General features: G+C 43.2%; 1 protein-coding gene across 3 annotated transcripts in view; it reads right to left on the minus strand.

The window, feature by feature from the left end:
* SEPHS1 (selenophosphate synthetase 1) overlaps window positions 1-10,492 on the minus strand; it is a 40,384-nt gene that overhangs the window by 29,413 nt on the left and 479 nt on the right. For 2 of the 3 annotated variants that reach the window (XM_015417230.1, XM_015417231.1), the window contains exons 2-3: window positions 9,750-9,865; window positions 6,812-7,077 (exon numbers count right to left, since the gene is read on the minus strand). In XM_015417230.1, coding sequence (XP_015272716.1) covers window positions 6,812-7,004 — 193 coding nt within the window. In that variant the 5' untranslated portion in view covers window positions 7,005-7,077; window positions 9,750-9,865. The remainder of the gene's footprint in view (window positions 1-6,811; window positions 7,078-9,749; window positions 9,866-10,492) is intronic. The other variant, XM_015417232.1, reaches the window with a different exon arrangement.

Raw genomic sequence — 10,492 nt, forward strand, 5'->3', positions numbered from 1 at the left:
ATGAGCTTACTGGATTGAGGAAATGCTGTTGATGTTGTTTACCTATATTTCAGTAAAGCTTTTGACAGGGTTCCCCATGATGTTCTGATGTATAAACTAGAATATTGTGGACGGGACTCTAGGATAGTTAGGTGAATAGGAAAGTAGTTGGAGAACCACACTCAGAGAGTAGCTGTCAATGGCATTTCATCTGAATGGAGGGAGGTGTCCAGTGGGGTGCCATAGGATTCGGTTCTGGGCCCGGTACTTTTCAATATTTTTTTAATTATCCGGATGAGGGTGTGGAGGGGCTACTCATTAAATTAGCAGATGAGACCAAATTGGGAGGAACAGCAAACACACCAGAAGATAGAGACAGAATTCAACGAGATCTGAACACACTAGAAAAGTGGGCAGACGTGAACAAGATATAATTTAACAAGGATAAATGCAAAGTTCTACGTCTGGGTAACAAAAATGAGGAACACGCATACTGGATGGGGGATACACTTCTGAGTAGCAGTGTGTGTGAACAAGATCTTGGGGTACAGGTGGACCCTAAGTTAAATATGAGCAGCCAGTGTGATATGGTGACATAAAAGAGGGATCTTGGGGTGTATCAACAGAGGCATAGCATCCAAAGTGCAAGATGTCATGGCCCCGCTGTACACTGTATTGGTCAGGCCACACCTGGAGTATGGTGTGCAGTTCTGGAGGCCTCACTTCAAAAAGGATGCGGACAGAATGGAGTGGGTGCAGAAGAGATCAACGAGGATGATTGGGGACCTGGAGACCAAGCTGTATGAGGAAAGGCTGAGGGACTTGGGAATGTTCAGTCTGGAGAAGAAGTAGTTGAGGGGGGACATGATTGCTCTTGTTAAGTCTTTGAAGGGCTGTCACTTCGCAGGGAGCTGTTCCTGTTTGTAGCAGAGGATAGGACTTGCAAAAATGGGTTTAAATTAAGGGCGGGAAGGTACTGACTGTATATTAGGAAAAACGTTTTTACAATAAGTGTTGTACAACAGTGGAATAAGCTGCCTAGGGAGGTGGTGAGCTCCCCCTCACCAGCAGTCTTTAAACAGCAGCTGGACAAACACTTGTCAGATATGCTCTAGGCTGATCCTGCATTGAGGAGATTGGACTACTAGATGGCCTGTATGGCCCCTTCCAACCCATTCCAACCCATTAGGGGGTTGGGGGCTATCCAGTGTTTTGCATGGAGTGTCACATGTATGACTATCTGCCCACTGGACAGAAGTCTTGGGTGTGTGCTCGGTGCAAGGAGCTCCTGGTTCTCAGGGAACAAGTGTGCTCCCTTGAGGCAAGGTGGGCTGACCTGGAGAAGCAGAGACAGTCAGTTAAGTGCACAGAGAAGATTCTCGGGTACTTGTTAGATATGTCCCACTCTGGATCTGGCAGCCACACCACGGTCAGGGAGCATGAGGGTCAAGGGGAAACAGGGCACCATGCTGAGGATAAGGGGAATGTGCCCTCAGAAGGGACCTCTTCTTTAGCTGCTGAACAGGTATCCTTTTGCACCAAGGAACCATTCCTAGGCAGGGTGGGAGAGGGGCTCTTGGTAGTTGGTGATTCGATTCTTAGGCAGGTAGACAGGTGGGTGGTGAACCTGTGTACTGACTGTATGGTGACTTGCCTGCCTGGTGCAAAGGTAGCGGACATTACGCGTGTTTTAGATAGGCTGGTAGATAGTGCTGGGGAGGAGCCAGTGGTCGTGGTGCATGTCGGCACCAACGATGTGGGGAAATGCAGTCGTGAGGTCCTGGAGGAGAAATTTAGGATGCTGGGCAGGAAACTTAGGTCCAGGACCTCCAAGGTAGCCTTCTCAGAAGTGCTACCTGTTCCACGCGCAGGGCCGGAGAGACAGGCAGAGATCAGGAGTCTCAATGCGTGGATGAGACGATGGTGTAGAGGGGAAGGGTTCAGGTTTGTTAGGCACTGGGATACTTTTTGGAACAAGAGGGAGCTGTACAGGCGAGACGGTCTCCACTTGTCCCGAGAAGGAACCAGGCTGCTGGCGCTTAAAATCAAAAAGGTGGCAGAGCAGTTTTTAAACTGAATATTGGGGGAAAGCCGACAGGAGATGAAAAGTCTCTGGTTCGGGTTGGCTCATCTCAGAGAGATGAGGGGGTACCTGTTGCTTTTCTACAGGGAGGTGGATTGGAATTGTCCACTACAACTATGGCTAGTGATATGGACTGCCTGACAAGGTCTTGAGAGAGCAAGAGGAAGGTTGCAGGCTTAACATGTATGGGAAATTAAAGCTGTTTCTATACAAATGCTAGAAGTGTCCGAGGTAAAATCGGGGAGTTGGAGTGCTTGGTGTCAGAGGGAAAAATAGACATTGTGGGTATTTCAGAAACTTGGTGGGATGAGGAAAATCAGTGGGATACGGTGATTCCCGGTTATATATTATATCGGAAGGATAGGGGGGGAAGGGTTGGATCTGTATGTCAGAGAGGGTATACAGCCCAGTAAGATTGAGAGGGTAAGAGAATTGGATTCGCTTCTGAAAATGCTATGCGTTGAAATAGTAGGCCCAAAAGGAAACTTAACACTGGGAGTTTGTTATCGCCCACCAGATCAAAAGATAGAGGAGGATTATAAAATGATGAATGCCTTAAAGATAGCAACTAGACAAAAACACTGTGTAATAATAGGTGATTTTAACTACCCACACATTGATTGGGTCAATATGTGTTCTAGCCGGGAAAAAGAGATTGAGTTTCTAGACACTCTAAATGACTGTGCTATGGAGCAGATGGTCACGGAACCTACCAGGGGAGAGGCAATCCTGGATTTGGTCCTAAATTATGCCCAAAACCTGGTGAGAGATGTAGAAGTGATTGCATTGCTTGGGAATAGTGACCATAATGTTATTGAGTTCAACATTTGTATAAATAGGGAATTGACCAAAAGATTGTCACCACCACTTTGAACTTTAAAAGGGGTAACTTCTCTGATATGAGGGGACATGTGAGGAGGAAACTGAAAGGAAAAGTAGAAAGGGACAAAACCATTGGGGAAGCTTGGGATCTATTTAAAACTACGATCCTAGAAGCTCAAAAAATATATATTCCGCAGGTTAGGAAAGGCACAAACAGGTATAGGAAAAAGCCTGCATGGTTAACAAACAGAGTAATGGAGGCTGTAAAAAGTAAAAAGAATTCCTTTAAGCAGTGGAAAGCTAGTCACAGTGAGGCGGCTGATAAAAGGGAACACAGGCTGTGGCAAATAAAATGCAAGTCTGTGATCAGGCAGGCATAAAGAGAATATGAGGAGCATATACCGAAAAACATAAACACCAACAATAAATCTTCAAATACATTAGAAGCAGGAAAACAGCCAGGGAGGCAGTGGGGCCCTTGGACGACCAAGGGGTAAAAGGAGTATTGAAGGATGATAGGGAAATGGCTGAGAAGCTAAATGCATTTTTTGCCTCCGTCTTCACTGTGGAAGATGAGAAGTGCTTGCCCACTCCAGAACCACTGATTTCAGGAGGGGTGTTGAAAGACCTGAGTCAGATTGAGGTGATGAGAGAGGAGATCCTACTACTGATAGACAACTTAAAAACTGATAAATCACCAGGCCCAGATGGCATACATCCAAGAGTTCTGAAAGAACTCAAATGTGAACTTGTAGATCTCCTGACAAAGATATGTAATCTTTCCTTAAAATCTGCCTCCATTCCTGAGGATTGGAAGGTAGCTAATGTCACTCCCATCTTTAAAAAGGGTTCCAGAGGAGATCCGGGAAATTACAGGCCAGTCAGTCTGACGTCGATACCGGGTAAATTGGTGGAAACCATTATTAAGGAAAGAATTAGTAGGCACATAGATGAACAAAACCTATTGAGGCAGACTCAGCACGGTTTCTGTAAGGGAAGATCTTGTCTCACTAACCTGTTAGTGTTCTTTGAGGGGGTGAACAAACATGTGGACAAGGGGGATCCAATAGATATTATTTACCTTGACTTCCAGAAAGCTTTTGATAAAGTTCCTCATCAAAGGCTCCTAAGTAAGCTCAAAAATCATGGGATAGAAGGACAAGTCCTTTTATGGATCAAAAACTGGCTAGTTCATAGAAAACAGAGAGTGAGTGTAGGTGGGCAATTTTCTCAGTGGAGGGTGGTAAGCAGTGGGGTACCGCAGGGATCAGTACTTGGTCCACTGCTTTTTAACTTGTTCATTAATGATTTGGAGATGGGAGTAAGCAGTGAAGTGGCTAAATTTGCAGATGATACAAAGTTGTTCAGGGTGGTGAAAACCAGTGAGGATTGTGAGGCACTCCAAGGGGATCTGTCAAGGATGGGCGAGTGGGCGTCAACATGGCAAAGTATTGGAAAAAGTGCAGAAAAGGGCAACTAGAATGATAAAAGGGTTGGAACACTTTCCCTATGAAGAAAGGTTAAAGCGCTTGGGGCTCTTTAATTGGAGAAATGATGGATGAGGGGGGACATGATCGAGGTTTATTAGATTATGCATAGGATTATGCATAGAGCAGGTAGAGAAAGAGGTACTTTTCTCCCTTTCTCAGAATACAAGGACTCGTGGGCACTCAATGAAATTGCTGAATGGTCGGGTTAGAACAGATAAAAGGAAGTACTTCTTCACCCAAAGAGTGATTAACACATGGAATTCACTGCCACAGGAGATGATGGTGGCTACAAGCATGGACGGCTTCAAGAGAGAATTAGATAAATATAGAGAGCAGAGGTCCATTAGTGGCTATGAGCCACAAGGTATGGATAGGGACTCTGGGACAGGTGATGCTCTGTATTCTTGGTGCTTGGGGGGGGGGCAACAGTGGGAGGGCTTCTAGTGTCCGGGCCTCACTGGTGGACCTCCTGATGGCACCTGGTATTTTTTGGCCACTGTGTGACAGAGTGTTGGACTGGATGGGCCTTTGGCCTGATCCAACATTCGCTTCTCTCATGTTCTTAATTCTGTGATTCTATGATTCTCATAAAGAAGATGCTTCAGATCTTCTGAGATTCCACAGCAGTATATTCTCATTTAGTACAAGGAAGCCTTATTGAGCAGAAGCTGTACCTCATATACCTGATTAGACATTCTCCACAAATACTGGATGCCCCAGAAGACCCTCAGGCACCCAATCACTGCACACAGGGTTGATGGGGACAGCATATATGCTGGCAAGCTGGAAAAGATTTCCCAAATTGACACAAGCCTAGCAATACGCAGCAGCACTGTCAGGCTTCCTTCCATGCTAGTCAGCACTACTCACAGGTTGAGGGAAGGATAATGAAAAGGAAGGCGGCGGGTGCCACATGAGCATCATTATATGCAATTACAAACATCGTTCAGTGTATTCCTTAAGTGTAAGCATACATGTATTACTGTCAAAGTACCAGCTTTCTGTATTTGAGCTGCCATGTTTCTTTAAAATCCTAGATGCTGAAAATTTCACTGTCCCATTGTTAAGCATGGTAGTTGAAATCCACATGACAAGTAGGGTAGATCATAGTGTTAGAAAATTAAGAGTTTACACACTCAAAGTGCACAGGGCGGAGATATTTCTGTTTAAGCAAAACACAATTTACTCTTGCAGCTTGCCACAGATTTTTATGACACAGGCTGATTTCGCACTAGAGCTGTTCTTTGAGGATCACGAAACTGCGGAGGAAATCGGGTGAAGCCACGGGTCAAATGCAGCCCCGCGGCTTCGGGTGTGAAATTGACCAATAGTATCGGGGCAAACGGCGGCGCAACATCGAGGCAGCTCTAGTGCGAAATCAGCCCAAGTTACAAACATTAAAATATCACTGCTGCTGCTAGTTAGCTCAGATTCAAGGTTAGACTATTTCCTCTGCTTAGAAAACTCCTCCTGAAAAACACACATGAGCAGTACAATGGTGGGTTCACTATTCTCAACCAATATAGTTTACGACTCCCCAAACTCTCCCCAAGTAGACATGGGATCTTGGGTCAGCTGAACAGACTATTCCACTAGGCGAAAAATACCCTTATGTACTGTTTACGCTGTGTTATGATGCCATCTGATAGGACTGGTGACAGGGCCCTGCAGGAGACTGAGACACACCTACACATATTTCATTCAGGAACTAGCACCTATTACTCTGGATTATGATCTGGAATTTGACTTTTTTATAGTTGCTATGCATGTTTTAAGTTTATCTGAAATGCATTTTGGGAACAACTCTAAACAGATATATTCAGAATTAAGTCCCATGTCCTTAGGATTGCAGCCTATGTTGCTGTTTAGAATAGACTCTTTTAATATTAAAAGCTTTTATATCTACAAGCCTTTAAAGCAGCTGACATATGGAAATTAAAATACTAAAATAAACACAGAATAGTAAGCATAAAACAAACTCAAATGCATCCATTCATATTATAAGCAGTATATAATAAAACCAGCTGAAAACCCCTACATAAGTCCACAGCTATATTTTGCTAAAAGCTTGCTGTCTAGCATGTATATACTTACACAAATCTTCAACTTTAAAAATTATAAGGAGTCCAATTTATCCCATAATTAAACCAAATCATATTTTTATAATTAGTACAGTCTCTCTTATAGTTCTAATAAATGAATTCTTCAAACATGACAAATGTTTGGCAATCAGTTCTCAAGCACTTTACGAACCAATAACCCACCTTATCCATTTCATACAGGTTAACCGTAACATGTGAAACAACTCAGAATAAGTTACCTTTTCACTAGTATGTATATTGTGAAACTCATTGTTTCAATGAAAAATCTGTAGCTCTCTGGTGGATCAAGATCAGTCTCCAGCAAGTGAAACCACCATTAAAGAACTGCCACTTACCTAATCTTGGCATAACAGCTCCCAAAAACTGTTCATCTTCTTGGAAGTGATTTTCTTGTAGAGATTCAAGCAATTTCTGTAAGACATCCTGAGGCACTTTACAACCGGTGCCTTTCAGTTCCGTAAATCGTGTTAGCCGAAAACTCTTGTCAAGTTCATAACTTTCTGGATTAAAGGACTCCCGAACAGACATGATTTGAGTGCAAGATGTACCACAAGCTTTTCCTCCTTAGGAAATATTTTGGTTTGTTTTCTTGGAGACAAGCCTAGTAAAAAAAAAATAGTTTAAAGATAACTTTGAATTAACCTATAAAGAGGTTTCCAGGCACAAATGACACAAAACTACTATATGATAACAGAATAGATACTCCATGCAATTATTATTTTAAAAAAAAAAAATGTTACATTCCTACATTGCAAGAAGTAAAAAGAATATGGAAGCAAATTTCACTGAGACTATCAGATTATCCTACTCTGCCTACATTTAAAAGAACAAGACAAAATAGCACTATTTATTTTTGCATAAACTCTACTTAGCCTCTCACAGAACTTTTTATTCTTAATAATGACCTTTTTAATTGTAAAAGACTGCAAGGCTTTAATGCTATAGCAACCAGATATTAGCACCAGTGTTCCCTCTAAGCTGAGTTAGTGTGAGCTAGCTCCTTTTTTTTAGTCTCAGGTTCACACATTTTTTTGTCTTTGCTCAGGAAGAATGGTTCCACAGCAAACTAAGTTATGCAGTAGCCAAACAGCTTACTCACATCTTAATGCTAGTAGCCCACAAAGTAGAATTTTTGCTCACAAGACCAGAGGGAGCACTGATTAGAACCAATTTTTGTAATCTAAATAAAGCGCCCTGGCCACAATCCAGAAGAGTCCCATTTAAGTCCCATTGATTTCAGTGGGCCTTAGTAGAGGCAACACTGGATTTCGGCCATATCTTAGGGTTTCAAACTATGTGCTGAAAGTAAGTAATTGTGAAATAAGTCAGGCGGCCCTTTGGAACCAAATGAAGACCATCTGATAATACCAGGACTCAGAGTCTATCCACACAATCAGCTTAATCAGAGGCAATTTGTGCTTTCAAAGCCAGCCTGTACTAACTTCTGACTACATCAGATGCAGCAAGTTTCATATGTGCATATCCTGCAATGTTGTTCTCTTTTTTTGGCATGCCACTATAGATCCACATGAGTTCAGAGTGGTATGCTTAAAACCAGCCACGTTGATTTCAGTGCACAGTGGCACTGCTCTTGTCAAAGGCTGATCAAAAGCCAAGTATATAGTTTATCTTTAGATCATATTATTTATGGAACTCACCCCCCACGGATATTCATTTGTTCCCTTCTATCACTGCCTTCAGCCAGTGGGTAAAGATGTTTGTGATTTGTCCTGCGTTCCTTCAACCCTCCCTTTCTGCTTTATATTTTAATATACTGCCCTGTTTCCATATATGTACTTTAAAGGTAAAGGTTCCCTTGCTCGAAAGCCTGTCGAATCCGACTCTAGGGTTGCAGTGCTCATTTCTGTTTCAAAGCCGAAGAGCCAGCGCTGTCCGAAGACATTTCCATTTCATTAAGCTGTTTTCGCTGTTAGCTACCTTGGTAGGATAGAAATGTTATAATTCTGTGTCTTGTATTTGTAATCACAAGCTCTGAGGTTCTGATCAAAGAGCTACTCACTTTTTCCAAGGAATTGTTCACATAACAGTGTGCCACTGAGCAGCCAGCCTTTTACAAGGCTGTGGGCTCTCTTCCATGAAATGGAAAAAAATCAGTTCTCCAGGTTGCAGGAGAGACTGTTCCCACGTAGCTCTGCTCACACAAGGTTATTTACAGAAGAGAGGTGGATCATCAGAACTAACATAAATGTTACTTTCTATGAAACTAAGTGCAAATAAGTTTTACGAACACAGCCCCAGGACATGGCCCAGCACATACAGCATCAGCAGATTCAAACAGGATGTACAATTAAACTGTGAGTAAATTTATTCTATTATTTAAACTGGTCTATATGTTACAGTTTCTTCAAAAGGAAATACCCTACCCTTCCCCTTGAATTACTTGCTAGAATGTTACTGTTTGTTAGTATGTTCCTCCACTGTTCAAGAAAGTTAAACAATATTACAAAAGTGTATTTGATGGGTTGAGGTAGACTCTGAAACTTTACAATTTAAACTGCCACAGGCAGGTAAGAACTAAGGTCAATGCTGCTATGGATTTACCACAGCAATGATCTAGCCAGTAAAGCATTTCTAAACTACACTGATATCAATGGGAGAATTGGATACGCTCATAACATATCTCCCATTAAAATGCCAGCCAAGGTTAGGCAGAACACTGCTAGCAGGATTTAGTGGGAAATCGAAGTTTTAAAAATGCCTGTAGACTTCAGTTTAGGAACTTGTTTTAGAGAATAGTAACCCACCCCCTTCCTGTCCCAAACAGGCCTGGTACTTATTAACAAGTTGTCTAAAGCCACCGTTAACGCAGCGTAGCACGCTATTTCCCCCATAGAGAAGCTCGGCCTTGCAACCATACTAGCTATTACTCAAGTCTCAAACCATTTTTAGGACACAAGAGAATCCACACTAGTCCAATTTAGGAACTAATTATGCTATGTCCAAATCTGCCTTGTTTTATTTACTGAATAGAAAATCACTACAATGTGACAGAAAACATGCCCCCCAGCGTTAAGTATTACAGGGGTACTTCTGCCTAGAACCAAAGAGGTGGTAACACTGTACTTCATCACTGTACCAATGAAATAATTTTCTGCAGCTGTATTGTACAAACTTCGAAAACATTGGGCTAGAACCGCAGCACACAAAATTCAAGGATTTTGCTAGACTCAGTCCTTCCCACTGAACTCCCTTTACTTCAGAAACCAACATTAAAGTGAGTTATGAATAAAAGCGGCTGAAAAACTAACGTACTTCGGGCAACGCAGCATGCCGACCCCAGGGCTCAACCACGTGGAAAAGGGCCAAAAACACGATCAAAGCGAAAGAGAAGAGAGGCAATCCTCTTTCCTGGGAGAGTGTGATGGGACCTGTAAGTAACCATGAAAATGGGAAACCTTAAATCTCCACAGTACTCGCTTGGAAAGGCCAGCCAGGGACTTGCAAGCGGCTGCTGTGCTCTGTCCGGCCAAGCACTGAGAGCTTCGCGGCTTTACCCCAGGGCTTCCTCTGCAACTAGTCGTGTTCCCGCCTTCCTTGGCCGATAACTTTGCAAGCATGCAAATACAAACTATCTTACAACACCCGTCCTTTCGGACGGGGCCACATATAATATGGTTTAAAAAGGGCACGCCGGCCAGGTGGAGATGTGTGCATAAAATGTGCACGCTTTTAAAAAAATTAATCAAGGAAGAGAATCTTTAACTCTTTGTGGGGCATTAAAAAGAGGAGCCAAGAATTAAAGGCAAAGACTAATGCAGGGAAGATGCATGGCTGCAGTTAGAGAAAGTGAATGGAACGTTTCACGCAGGAACTGGGAGGGGAGAGAGAGCGGAGAGAGCCGGGGGGGGGGGCTCGCGCTGAGCATTCCACGCGTTGCGTGCGCGCTCATCCCTCCTCCCTTTCCTCTCAACAGCAGCCATGAAAAAAAATGGCGGCGGGCGGAAAAATTAAACCCCTCCCAGCCGTACGCAGGCAACCCCCCCCACCACCCCCCA

Source organism: Gekko japonicus, unplaced genomic scaffold, assembly GCF_001447785.1.
Source record: "Gekko japonicus isolate JY-2015 unplaced genomic scaffold, Gekko_japonicus_V1.1 scaffold1569, whole genome shotgun sequence".
NCBI classification, from domain to species: Eukaryota; Metazoa; Chordata; class Lepidosauria; order Squamata; family Gekkonidae; genus Gekko; species Gekko japonicus.